This window comes from Zingiber officinale, chromosome 2B (assembly GCF_018446385.1).
Source record: "Zingiber officinale cultivar Zhangliang chromosome 2B, Zo_v1.1, whole genome shotgun sequence".
Taxonomy (NCBI): domain Eukaryota; kingdom Viridiplantae; phylum Streptophyta; class Magnoliopsida; order Zingiberales; family Zingiberaceae; genus Zingiber; species Zingiber officinale.
In genome coordinates, this window is record NC_055989.1 from 130352800 (window position 1) to 130367382 (window position 14583).

The 14583-nt window shown below is 38.4% G+C and overlaps 2 protein-coding genes across 2 annotated transcripts; one reads left to right on the top strand and one right to left on the bottom strand.

Annotated features, from left to right (window-relative positions):
- Positions 1 to 6977: 6977 nt before the first annotated feature.
- On the top strand, positions 6978 to 9342 carry LOC122047195. The gene is made up of 3 exons (XM_042608309.1): positions 6978 to 7405; positions 8590 to 8739; positions 8913 to 9342. Exons 1-3 carry the CDS (start codon positions 7145 to 7147, stop codon positions 9159 to 9161), a joined length of 660 nt encoding a protein of 219 aa, XP_042464243.1. The 5' UTR covers positions 6978 to 7144; the 3' UTR covers positions 9162 to 9342.
- A 22-nt stretch (positions 9343 to 9364) lies between these two features.
- Positions 9365 to 14105, bottom strand: LOC122047192 (glucose-1-phosphate adenylyltransferase small subunit 1, chloroplastic-like). The gene is made up of 9 exons (XM_042608308.1): positions 13710 to 14105; positions 12831 to 13127; positions 12296 to 12565; positions 11773 to 11952; positions 10531 to 10634; positions 10299 to 10410; positions 9969 to 10067; positions 9771 to 9890; positions 9365 to 9644 (listed from the first exon to the last, which is right to left on the bottom strand). Exons 1-9 carry the CDS (start codon positions 14004 to 14006, stop codon positions 9528 to 9530), a joined length of 1596 nt encoding a protein of 531 aa, XP_042464242.1. The 5' UTR covers positions 14007 to 14105; the 3' UTR covers positions 9365 to 9527.
- Positions 14106 to 14583: the final 478 nt, after the last annotated feature.

The window sequence follows — 14583 nt, forward strand, 5'->3', positions numbered from 1 at the left end:
AAATTTTTAGACATCTCTTTCTATCGAGATGCATTTTTCTCATGTTCTTTGGCCATGATTTTATCTAGGATGTCTTTTAGTACTTATAGGAAAATATTTTTTATTGCATTGCAGACTGTAAAGGAAAATTTGAACCAAGTTGCGCATTCTATTGGTCAACCGTTGAATGGTATGTCATTACCTACCAGATTTACATTTGTGATGCTACTAGTAACTAGTAATGGGCAAGATTGAACTTCAATAAGTCATCTTAAAACTCTTGTGATGCAATATATATTTGTCAATTTATCTTCTTATCAAATTCCAGAGAACTGATTATAAATTGTTTTGTACTGTTTGAAAGTAACACAGATACCAGTTGCTCAATCATTTATAGCTTTTATTGTTATGTCTAGTAATTTGACAAATTTTTATTATTTTTTGCAGCTGATACACTCTTTTTTAAGGTACCATTTATCTACTTGTTTTTAGTCTAAACTCTCTTTTTTACTACAACAATGTTTCCTTAGTTTCTACTGACCTGTGTCTACATGCAGGCACCCTTTGAAGAAGTGCCAGAATTATTTGTTGGCCGCAGGGTTTTCCTACAAAAAGGTTTTGCTTATGTTGTGATGCATCAGGTCCATGTTAAATTTATCTTTATACTTTCAAACTCCACAAGATGTGATTATAACTTTATACTTAGTTGGAACTTTTTTTTAGGCTGTGTCCCTTGTTGCCACTCAATTCCGAAGCAATCTCTCAAAGTGCCTTGTCTTAACCAATAGGTAATTGTTCATGTAATTGATATTCAACATTGCATTTCTTAGAATTTTCATTGCGGTCGAGGACAAATAGAGAGTATTTTGAATACATCACTGATGCTAAGTTGGGAGATCCTTCAATTCACTACCAATGCTTCACAAAATGGATGTCATCAATGGATATTGACGAAACTGATGACAATGAACCACCCTGTATTCGTGGAGATTGTGATAGGATTTGGGTTGACAATGAGAATTTTTAGTTTGGTAACTTTATTTATGATTTATATATATATATATATATAACTATTTACTTTATTTTGGTAACTTCATGAAGCTAATGATGGTGGACTTCTTGCCACTATCATGGCTGCTAGTTTCAAAGGTATTGGTATCATAATCCACTAAATATGCACTATTGTTATTTTCTTGTGAGAAGGTCAATAATTTATCTATCAGGTGAGCTTAACCGGTTTCAACCTGGAGTGAGAATAGAGATATTTCGGCTTGATGCTTGGTATTTCAAGGAAGATCTATTGATAAACCCTACTAATTACATAGTGAAAGGGCTTAATCGTAGGTGTTGTCTATCATAAATTATTCTTCGTTGTATGCAGGTTAATTAGAATCTCAACCTCGATACTTTTTTATTTCTGTGCTATCTGTGTTCCTTGACATACACCATGGTGTTACAAATCTTTATTGGTCCTTTTTTGTTCACCAATAGGTGTCAGTTTCTCTTGCTAAAACGGACAATTTAAAAGATCATCGTGATGCACTTGTAGAATTAGTTGCTTCTTCGGAATATGGAATCCTTCATTTGTTTAGTCATCACCAATTACAGGTATTACCCTCCGCATTCTACGTGAATGAACAAATCATCATAGTTTGAGTTCTACACCGTGAAAATTGATTTGAACTATTCTTGAGTATCACTGCCAGCTCCCCAATAAAACATGCGACAAAAGAAATTAACTGGGCATATATTTTTCAAGAATTTTTATTAATTGAAAGGGAATGCTCATTACACGCAATGGAGTACGAAGAAGAGTTGTCTGTCATTAATTCTCAACAAGAATGATGGTAATTTTTTGGTAAGCTTTGACTCCCTAGTTATAATGTCTTTCATTATCTATGTTTTAAAATTATGCACATATTTGCTAGATTTTTACTGGTTTAATTTTTTTTTTGATTGATTGACATTTCTTTGAATTGTTTTTGATGTGTTCAAATCATACGTTGTCCAAGTTATCTTGTTTAACTTTATTGCTATTACTTAAATTCAAAATTCTTAGCTGTTTGTGCATAATTAAACAAGTGTTATTCCAATTCCACCCTCTTTTACTCATGTTTCACAAAAACATAAAATCTTTAGTCATATCATTATAGTTGGCAGGACTTTCTGATGAGAGGTTGGAAATATCTTTTTTCCATTTTCAAAAAGAAGTACCAAGAATATATTCATTGGCACTTCTCAAGTACTGATTAATTAAAAAGGACCTCGGTTAAGAGAGTTGGATCGTGGAGCTGATATCATTGTTGCTACACCAGGATGTTTGAATGATATTCTGAATATGAAAAGATTGAACCTCCACAAGTACTGATTAATTAAATTGCAACTATGAGAAAATTTTGTTGCAATAATTTCTGGTTTGGAATATATTAAGTTCCCAGGAATGATAAATCTATCACTATATGATGTGGTTGAGATAAATGATGAATTTGTCTCCTTTTAAGCATTCAAATTAGTCATCTTGTTACCTGGTGCTCTTACTACTTTTTCAACTATGATTTTTGGTCTTGGTTTACTAATATATTATTTATGTATTTTTACAGTTTACAAATCTCAAGTACTCCAGAGTTGAAATTGATGAAGTGTGGTTCGAGTGGGCTGAATGCATGCTAGATTACATTTGAAGTGCGGATCTACCTTGATGTGTTGTTAAAAGAATGTTCTACCTTAATGATTCTGATATCTATTAGCTTTTGATGTAAAAAGAATGTTTGTGTATTTTATGGATACTATTGTAAGAAGATTATTTATGTAATTTGTGAATATTTGTGTATTTTATGGATACTGTTGAATGAAGAATATTTGTGTAACTTGTGAATATTTGTGTATTTTTTTGTTATTGTCGGTTTTTCATTGTTTCGGAAATCAAATTTGTAAAAAATACCGATATTACATCGGTTTTCCACCGCTGCAAAACCGATGTTATTAACTAATATTACATCGGTCGTATACCGTTGCCAAAACTGGTGTTATTAACATATAATATTACATCGGTTTTGCACCGTTGATGAAACAGTGTCGTTAACTGATACTACATCGGTTAATAACCGATTCGAACACTGGTGTCATTAAGTGATACTACACCGGTTTTAACCCGATGTCTAAAATGACAGACCTTTTACATCGGCTTCATAGACATTGGTCGAAAATATAATAGACACCGGTGGAAAACCGATGTCTATGAGGGTTTTTGTTGTAGTGCTTCACTCACTAGTCACCAGGACTTTCTAATTGTCTGGCTTCACTCACCGAGACTTTCCACACCAAGTGTCTGGTCAATCTTGACTCACTTGATTTTTCTTCTTCTGCCAACAATCCCGTTGAACTTTCCCTTGCCTAATCTCGAGTTAGACTTTCTCAGTCAAAATATCCGGACTGTTGGTACAATCAACCTCTAGGGTTTCGATGTTTGATAATGTACCTTAGTCTGATCAGTTTAACCAAGGCTTAATTCCAACATGACTTGATGTTTGGAAGAGAAAAGTCTAGTCAGGACTAGATGACAAATAAGGGTAAGTATTGGTGCACGTTGCACTAATAATTTAGTCTTGATGTATGATAAATTGATTAAAGTTAGATATGTTATTTGTCTAACTACTCTACCAAGTGTGCAGGAGTTGACTGATCTGAAGGACCTAACACCAGGCTGAAATCTAGCTAGGTCTACTGGCCTGATAGCTGGTGGGAAGTCCAGATAGGTCCGCAGGGCTTGATATCTGGCGGGAAGTCCGATTGGGTCCGCGGGACCTGACAACTAGCCAAAGTCCAGTTGAGTCAGCGGACCTGACAATTGCGGAAAGACCTGGTGGGTCAGAGGCAAGTCAAGTAACTACAGTTGGTAAGTGAAGGTAAGCAACTAGAGGAGAGATCCAGTGAGGATGTGTTCCCCATTGAGGAAACTGTAGGCGTCGATCCAACTTAGATTCATTTGGGAAGCCTAAGTTGAGATCTTAACTATATCCTGGTCTCGAGGAGACAGGATCTAATTACTACCCTATCTTCTATGTTGTGCTAACTCTATTTTACAGGGTAGATATAACCTTTGATTGCCCGGACTAACCTTTTCTTACAGGGAGAAGGCTGCTGAAGAAAAGGACTCCAGGCGCCTGGACTTCGGGCACCCAGAGCTGGTCCGGGCGCTTGGAGTAGGCTGGCCCAGGTGGGTCGTAGGCTCCCAAGCGATCCGGGCTCCCGGATCTGAAAAATCATCCACAAGCTGACGTGGAATGCGTCAATTGGTCGAGCCACGCGATCCAGACACCTCGAGAGGTTCCAGGCGCCCGGAATGGACCTATTTAAAGGCCTTTGACTCGTAACATCAGAACAACAATTGTGACAAGTTTTTTTCTTGCTCGGTGCTCCGAAAAAGCTCCTGTAACGCTGTGAAGCTCCTCCGACAATCGACGACTCGTATTTTCATATTTTCCTTGTTGTCGGTAACCTTGTTTTTTAGTTCTTGTATTTATCATGCAACATATTTTTACGAACTATTAGTGGATTGTCCAACAAAAGCACTCGACGAGTGCGAGCCTTGGAGTAGGAGTCGTCGAAGGCTCCGAACTAAGTAAAACCAGCTTATGTTAGCATTGTTTGTTTCTTCCATTTTCCGCTGCGTAACTTAGTTTTAATTTGAATTTTTCAACAATCGCTATTCAACCCCCCCCCCCCCTTCTAGTGTTCTTTCAGATCCTACAGTAAGTCCTAACTGAAGGATAGGCAGGTGAGAAGTCTACTGAGTGACTAGTCATTACTGGAGGTTAAGCAAGGGAAAGTCCTGGTGAGTGAAGTTAGGTAGTGGAAGTCCTGGTTGATGAAGCCAGACCCCAGTGAGTGAAGCTAAGTACCGGAAGTCCTGGTGAGTGAAGTCGGGCCCTAGTGAGTGAAGCTAGGTGGTGGAAGTCCTGGTAAGTGAAGCCAAACAATAGAAGTCCTGGTGATGGCGGTCGACTGGACCAGCGAATTATTAATAATGCTAACATTGTTTTGTCTTTACCATTTTATATCTATGGTGCTAACTTAGTGTTACAGGCAAGTCTTAGTAGATCAGCTTGGTCAGATACTAAGCAATGCTAGAGAAAGTCTAAACAGATCTGAAGGACCAGATGTTTGGCAGGTAAGTAAAGGTAAGTCACTAGAGGAGAGTGACTCGGTGAGGACGCGTCACGGTTGAGGGACAGTAGACGTCGGCCCAGGTTAGGTCCATTTTGAATCTCTAATCTGAGACCTTGACTAGTTTCTAGTCCTGAGAGGACAGGAGCTAATTACTACTTATTATCACTGTGCTAACTTTGTTTTGTAGGTTAGCTGTTTTAGATTTAGACTAACACAACTTGTAGGGCAAAAGGAGCAAAAAGTCTTCGGATAAATAGTACCTGAAGGCGCCTTCAAGCGTTGGAAGGCGCCTTTGCACTGTTCATTGAAGGCACCTTTCAAAGGATAAATTTTGGACCCCGTCGCAAATAAGGCACAGCGAAATCGGGATCAGATTTACTGCATTGAAGGTGCTTTCAATGGCTATAGAAGGTGTCTTCCATGCCCTTTATAAGCCGGTCTCGACTAAGCATCAATACACAACTGATATACGTGCTACTTCTTGCTGTGACTCTGCTACGAAGCTGTTGCTCCCGACTATTGCTCCGAGGACTTTCGATCGCAGTCCGTAGACTGACACCAACACACGAGCATTTTTCACATAGATCCCTACATGTCGGTAACGAAGTTATTTCTTTGTACTTAATTACTGAAAAAGGGAAGTATAGCGTGTTATACTTCGCCTATCTTCTTTGTACTCGATCCCCTCTTCCGAAGGTACCGGAAGAGGTATTTTAGTGGGTTACCTATTGATAGGTCCGAGGGACCTAGGTCTCGGAGTAGGAGCCGCCGAAGGCTCCGAACCAAGTAAAATCAACAGTGTTTTATTATGCTCGTTTTCTTAGTTTCCGTTGCATACTCATTTTTTAAAATTCAGAAAGAACAAGTTTTTAAAATCACGTGATTCATCCCCTTCTTACGTGTGACTCGATCCAACACAGTCAACCTTGACCTACTTAACTTTTCATCAACTTTTGACGGTCAATCTCCTAGATAGATAATTACACCAGTAATCTTCATATATTATTAAATATCAAAATTAAAATATCAAAACTTAAACTTGAGCTAACTCAAGCTTAATTAACCTAGTCAATTTTGATCTAAAAGAAGTTACACTAATAATTTTAATTTTTATAGAGATATTAAAATATTATTAAAAGAATTATTTCTAGACTCTAACGTGAACTCATATTAGGTCTGATGTAAATCATGTTGAGCCTAATATAATTAATATCAAGTCCACTTTAGGATTTAAAATGAAATTTTACTTATTACTTGAGCAACATGGGAGGAATAGAATGAAAAAAACACATAATTGAATACTAAAATAGTATATTAATTCAAAAAGCTAGTGACTAGCGCATAAGCTATTGTCATCCTGTAGCCTGCAGTTTGAATTTCTCTTTAGTTGAAGTAAATATCTTGTTTATGTATCAATTATTATTTTAAAAGTTATAGTCATTCGTAATTTATCTTCTCTGTATTGATCTTAAAATATATTAGTGGGGACGCTCAAGACAAATATATTATTTTTTATCATAAAAAAATCTAGCGCATCCTTTAACAAATTATTGTTTATATCTCGAGTAATAAACTTTAAATGAAAAACATATTTAAGTATCATCCAAAAAACTTAATGATGTAGATAATAGGCTGAATGAATATATTATGTAATTAAAAAATATCTTATTTTCTATTTTGATTCATTCATCATTTTAAAATTTTAGAATTATTAAAATGTCCTACGGACTGAAATTTAAGGGACGCTGTAACGATTCTAAAACTCCAAGGGACTTTTGTAAAAAAGAAAATGCTCCTTAAATAAAATGACTTAATTAAGTGTCGCTTTCAAGCGGAGATAGAAGAGGACAGCCCTTCTCTCTCCTCTCTCTCTCTCCCCCTCTCTCTCTCTTCCTTTTCAAGTGTTTTCTGCAGCTGCTGCTTGCTCAAAGATAGCGCGGAAGGCAAGAGCAGAGGCGGCGAAGCTCTGGTCCGCCCGAGGGTTGTTGCTTGAACCATGGACGGCGTAGCAGGTCGCCTCGGCCGGTCGTCCACGCGCTACGGTCCGACGTCGGTCTTCAGCGGCCCGGTGCGGCGCTGGAACAAGAAGTGGGTGGCGCTCTCCAATCCTGACCACCGCCGCCGAAGCAGCATCAGCGGCGGCCGCCACTCCTCCCGTATACTCCTGTACAGGTGGACCCCCGTCGCTGCCCTCGCCAAGGACGACGCGACTCCACCGCCCGAGGAGCCGCCCCGCAGGAAGTTCCGATACGTACCGGTAACACTCGCGCTCGTCTTCCCCTTTTTCTTTTAGGTTAAAAACGGTTCCTTGAGCATCGTAAATGGCGATCAGGGTTTGTTTCCGCCTAATTTGGTGAACAAGGGTTTTTAGTTGTTGGTTGCTTCTCTAGGGATTCCGATCGATTTGTTCTTCACAAACGACCTGAGGATCAAAACGCTCTTCTTGAATGAAAAAGATGAAATTTAGATTTCCTCCATTCTTTAGCAGTTGAGCTTTCTGTCTTGCATATTGCTCAAAGATAGTGAGGGTGTCTTTAACTTACTTTCCATGATTAGAATTTAGGGTTTGCAAAGCTTTCTCTGAATACAACAAATTGGATAGTAACGGATTCCATTCTCCATAAAGTCTTGAAAGGAATTTAACTTGAAAGATTAGTCTCAAGTAGTGATTGATTGTTCATGGGAAGCATCTGTTGTTTTCGCTTCTTGTTGATATGTTGTTCTATCTATTAAGGTGGTCCAATACAAGTCAGAAAGTAGTGAATGCTTGCACTTTTAAAGATGTCTCTCTTACAACAAAAGTATGTGCACGAGTTACTACTACAGTGTCTTTATGCATATGTTCTTTACAAAGAAGAATAAGCATATCATAAAATGAGAGATTCGCCAATTATTGTGATGGCGATTTAGAAGGCGAAAGCAACAATTGCCCAGACTATTGTGAGTTGTTGCTAGGTACTTACAAAATAGGGAGGAGTAGGAATTGGAAACTATCAGCAAAATTCATTCCGACACGAACAAAAATATGCAACCCTTATTATGCTCAAGGAGTTTGGGGCCAACTTTGTTGCAATGGATACATTGCCGACGACACAAACTCTCGAGGGAGATGTTGCTGATTCACATTCTGTCATTCTGTTTGGGATTGGTGATTTCTCACTTGTGTTCCAGTTGAATCTTGTTTATCGACACTTCTTGACCTTTGGGATGATATTCAGTTTTATCAAGTTAGCAGTTATTAGGTAATTTGAAGCAAAAAACTTCCAGTTTATTAATGGAGGTAAAAGAAAGAAAACAGAGTAAAATGATTTTGTGCTTCAATTTTCAGGTGAATATCATTGGTAGCAAGTGTATCAACTCTAAGTAATATGCGATATTCAATAATTCAAATTATATTTTCAAGTTTCATCAGTTGGTGACTAATGTTTTATCAACTTACAGATTTCTGTCACCAGGGAGCGAAAAGAAGAGTCTTTGCCAAAATCCAACAGCAGCCCTAAACTTAACATAACCGAAGGATTCCCTCGCAAAACCCAGATAGATCCTTTCGACACAAATCCTGACATGAACAATGTCTCTGCAGAAATAAAGGTGATGATTCAATTTTCATCTGGTGTTCTGGTGTATTTTTCTCAGCAAAATGTTTGCTAGGTCCTCGAGACTTAAATACTCAGGTTATTTACTTTGTTATGGCACTTGTAGTGATGGTTGTTGCCTTTTCGATTGTAGATTTTTATGTTCTTACAAAAAGTATTCCACTCCAGGTCTCAAGCAAAGATCAAACATTCTCAGGATTAGGAAATGGTGCTGATCTGGACTTGAGTTTGGGTTTGCGAGCTCCGGATGGTGATCATGAGGATGAATCCAAAACAACCAGACGAGGCGAAGGCTACACTAAATCAGTGAGAGCGGCGAGTTCTACTCGGGACACAGAAATGAAGGTAACAAAATCAGTAGCACAAAACAAGTTGAAGAGGAAGGCCATAAGCCCTGACCTCGAAATGGCAGTGTAACTCGATATAAGTTATACTTATCTTCCTCGTTTTGTCCTGTTTTGTTAGCGTAAGTAACCTCTTTACCCTCCTCAACGAATGTATTGTAGTTGTGTGCTGTACATGGGTAAGGTCTTAAACTTGTGTAGTGTATGTGCTATGGTGTTTGACCCTTCGCAGTCGTTTCTAGCTTTTCAGTTAATACTTCTGCTGCATTCTCACAATTGGCTCGAACATATAGAATTATATTATTATTATTATTATTATTTATACAACAAGTCTCTTCTCGTGCACCGTAACACAACTCGACTCAGCTCACCCTGTTTCTTCGATACGCCATAGAATTTAACGAGTGTACATAGGATTGATAGAGCAACTAGATGAAATCTATATGACAGTTCCACTGGGGATGAGGGCATCCTTGATCACTGTGACGATGCCACTCTTGATGAAGTATCCTTCAGTCTCCCTGGCCGCTTCTTGCACATTATCACAGTTTATGATCTGAAAAATAACGGTAAAAACAATTTATTATGTAAGTTCAAAATTCTCAAAGGCAGCAACCTAAAGTGTTGTATTATCAGAGAAATAAAACTCGATGCAATGGTGAATATTCCCGGAGTAGCTCACCTTTACATTCTCCCCGATACGAGCATTCTTGTCTATGATGGCTCTTTTAACGTGAGTGTTTTTTCCAATGCCAATGGGGACACTTCCTTTCAGAGCTAATAGTCTCTTGTCGGCGTCAGTCTATGAAGTGTAGCGAGCAATATGAGGTCAAGTACAAAAAAATATCTATGTTTGAAGGACAATTTGCTGATAGACTACCTCATAGTAATCTGCTCCCATCAGTAAAGTATCCTCTATGACTGCACCTTCAGAGATGCAAGAGCGAAGCCCAACTACAGAATGTTGGATCTTGCAGTTCTGCAAAAGAAAGTAACAATCCGACTTTAAACTCCAATAATTATGGAGGCGGAAGGTATGCATCAAATTTAATTATCTGTCACTCCGACATGCGGAAGAAGCTAAGCATGTGGAGTTGAGCAAAGTAAAGCAAGCAAGAGTGATTCAAAATGCTGATCCTCAAATAGTAGAAACTGTCCTTACAGAATATCACATAAAAAAGAGGTTGAAATTGGTTTGCAATGTACTTACTTTAATCACACATCCCTCACCAATAACACTATCAATCACATCAGCGTCAAGCATCTTTGAAGGTGGTAAATATCTAGCTTGTGTATAGATCGGTGCTGAGCGATCATAAAAGCTGAACCAATTGAGTCAGATATAATCAGATACCAAAGGTAAATTTAGGAATCTTTTACTGATGGCATGCATATCAAGGAAAAAAACACATAATCTTACTAGTTTCTTTTGGATAATCTACCTGAAATCTGGCACTGGCTTTTTGGTTATTCCGAGGTTTGCGTTGTAAAATGCCTCAATTGTACCAATGTCCTCCCAATAACCATCATATAAATAAGCTTGTACCTATTATTCATAATAAAAGAGTTGAGGTAGATCTTCAAAACAACAGAAGTGTAATGCGGTAGAAAGAAATTGTCTCAGTCAAATAATGACCAATCTGGCACGAACCAAGTTTTTGAATATTAAGCACTGAGTAGCAGTCATGGTAGCAAAACAAAGGAAGAAACAAATTAAACATGGTTTGAACAGTTTGCTAATATATTGTAGAATGCAAAGTTTAAATGCTCTGACACCATCTGTATTATAGAATAAAAAATTTCGAGACAATTGAAAACTGTTCCTAAATTTTATATATTTTTTCAAAAATACCCCCTAAATTTTCATAAATGTCAACATACCCCATTTTTTTAATATGGTTTGCAAATACCCCTTCTCCATTATTCATTTATTTGTTAGCAAGGAAGTTTTAAAATTGACCATGTGTAACTAGATGGGCATAATATCATAGGGTAAAATTGGAATTATATCTAAATCTCTTCATGTTGTTTTCTGAGCTTTCTTATGTGAATCTTCTTCCACACTCGCTCCTCAAATCCCATGTAGGCGATTTCACCACTTCTTCATCCCTTGATCTTTTCTAAGGTAAGAGATATCTCCTCAAGCTTTCTCATGAGAATAAGTGGAATGAAATTAGGAGGTATTTTGTTCCTCCTTTGGAAATTATGGGAGGATAAAATGACATTCTAAACTATAGGGGAGGGGGTAAAATGAAAAGATTGATAAACTAGGGGGGGCAAAATGGAATTTTCTCAAAAGTTTAATTGCTCTGCCACCAAACCAATAAAGAAAAAAAACATATCAGCACATGACACAAGAAAACTTTTAGCATTTTATAGCCAATCTTCACCATTGTTGCAGGAAATGTGATAGTTAATGATATTTGCATTATCTGCAGCCCACCAAATTCAAAGAAAATGATAGTATATGCAGTTATGATATAAAATAGAATCTCATGGAAATGAACTTCTTGAAAGTATTGTAAGAATCTATCTCGGGCTGTGAGGGACGACTGAGCTGAGCGTAATCACCTTTGCTACAATGTAAGAATCTATCTTATAAATGATTTTATAAGATATCAGGCATCTCATTGATAATGAAAATTAAAGGGAAACCAATCTGCAGATTAAGATATCAGGCATACCCTCAACCCAATGTTAGTTGCACCAGGGATAACTTCACTCCCAAAGTCATTTGCTGCTGGAAATTTGTCACGAAGTAATTGCATCATAATGTCCTTGCTGATAACATAGATACCCATACTTGCAATAAAAGGCAACTCTTTTGCCCTTTCATCATCCAGGCCAAGTATGGTGGTATCAACCTGAGAAAAATGGGTAAAACAAGATGAATAGTTTTATTGAAATTGATTGGCTAACCACTTATACAAAAGCTCAAGCTTCTAGGAAATAGTCTGATTTTTATATTGTTAACATTCTCTCTTTACGTGAACACTTGATTTGATTGGCTTACACAAGAAGTGAATAGTGATTTTCCTTTTTTTTAACACAGGTGGGATTGAAATCCCAACCCTCTTGTCTGACACCTATTAAAATTGATCCAGCTAACCACTTATTTTAACATTTTGTAAGAGAAATTTATGGATGGCAATTGCTCAAGAGCGAGCATACTCACAACTATGATAAAACTAGTAAAAAAAAATTTACCTTCATTGCTTTCAGCTGTTCTCCTTTTGGCTTCTCTGCAAATTCTATTATTCTCCCTTCTTCATCAATCTTCATAAGACCAAAAGCAGTTGCACGTTTTTCATCCATTGGCAATGCAGCCACAGTAATATCAGCATTTGTTTCTCTATGCGCTTGAATGAATTTTTCATAGTCCATCCGGTACAAATGGTCTCCAGCAAGAATTAGAAACTCCATGACATTGTGCTCCTCAAAGAGCCACAAGTATTGCCTAACTGCATCTGCAGTACCCTGTGTGCATATGAACAATATATATACACTAACTGTATAAATTGTTGAGCTCAATATATTACAGCAGCCTATTAATATTATTATTATAAAATATTGCCATAAGCTAAGCCAGGAAGGTAAATTTGAAAAAATGGATATTATTATTACAGTTAGCAGTAGAAGTGGCTATCAAACTCAAGAACATAATTGAATAAGATTGCAGGAAAAATAAGTCTTTGTTACAACTAAGCATAAAGTGAGACAGAAGCACTTTAAGTAATAATACCTGAAACCAGTTAGGATTCTCTGGACTCTGTTGTGCAGCAAGAACTTCAACAAAACCTTCATTCTTATACCCACCCATGTTACTTGCATAGGCTCGTGAAAGGTGGCGATTAAGAGATGCAGAATTGAATTGTGTCAGAACATAAATTTTTGAAATATTACTGTTCAAGCAATTGCTGACAGGAATATCAATTAGCCTATAGTTGGCTCCCAATGGTACTGCTGGTTTCGCCCTCTTCTTCGTCAAAGGATACAAGCGTGTCCCAGCGCCTCCCCCGAGTATAATCCCTAGAACACTCTACACAGAGCAAAGAAAGTAGGTTAACTAAGTGCTTTGCCATCATCATTTCAATACTAGATTGTGCACCAACATCGGTAGTAAGGCAAAAACAAACAATGAACTTTCATGAAGAAATCATCAATAAAGCCTGGCATGAGGTGATATTCGAGTAAATGGACACAAGAAGATAATTGCTCCGACTCCAGGATAGATCAGATCATCAAAAACCTTTTCTTTTTTTCTTTTTAAATAAAAATGTTATTTGAACATACAGTCTGCATGAATTTCTATACAAATCTAGAACACCCTACCTCAACTAACTAATTCCATAGGTTAGTTTCTTATAGAGCATGAGACAGACAATTTGAGCTCATGGAAGTTCAGCAGCTAATACTATTAGAAAGCATTTCAAGGCTCATTCAACTTCTATGACGATCAAAAGGGAAAATAGGGAGCAACTAATTCCACTCGAATACAAAATTCATCAAATTTTCGACATCTCCACATTACAGCATTTCCCAAAGCCAAAAAGAAACCGAGCAGAAAAGCATAGAATCAAAGAATCGCGAGATTATCGCAAGGAAGCACTCAGCCACTCACCCGGCTGGCATCAGGATCGAGGCACGTCTGCGAGCTCTGGGAGTCGGAGACCGCCTTAGGAGAGACGACGATCGGGGTCCTCACTCCGCAGTACTCCTTCCGCCTCCTCACCCCAGCCACCTCCTTACGGAGGAGGTCCATTTTCTGGCATCCGGAGACATGGAAGAACGAGGAGAGGCTCCGCGCGCTCGTCGACCCGAGGAATGGCGTCGGCGGAGCTCTCCGATCGGCATCCCCAGAACAAACCGGAGCAGAACTCCTCGGAGTCGATACCATCCCAATCCCCATCGCCGCCATCTCCACCGCCGGCTTCACGAGCAACGAGTGGCTTCACCGAGCTCGTGTTCTTCCCCTTTATCACTACCTTCGTGGCGGTGCTCACAGTTAACTGCCGTCGTTATCTAGCATAACATTCATTAACACGCTAACTAATCAATTCGGAGGATCTGGAGCGCCGCTCACTTCTTCATCAACGCCCCCACGACAATGCTCGACCGTACACGTGTCTGCGAGAGGAGGGATTACGTGATTAATTAATCACGCTAAAACTCTCGGAGAGAGAAGCGGTGGATTAATGCGCCACGTGTCAAGCCGAAGAGCCGTTGGCGTGCGGGGCCGATATCGGAGCGAGGATCACGTGAGCGGCGGGGCCCGCCAGGGTTTCGCGCTGCGCATGAGCCGTTTTAGGGGCTGAATTTAACTTTCTGTTTTTTTTTGGGATTTTGCGTAATCCGCCAAATCGAAATATCTCCCTATTAAAGTAGTAAAGGAATGAATTTATGTCTTAAAAAGTGTGGTGAGAGACTTCTCTACACCATTGGATCTATAAATTTGAAATACACACTGATCGCCCTCAGTTGCTATTCGACTAATT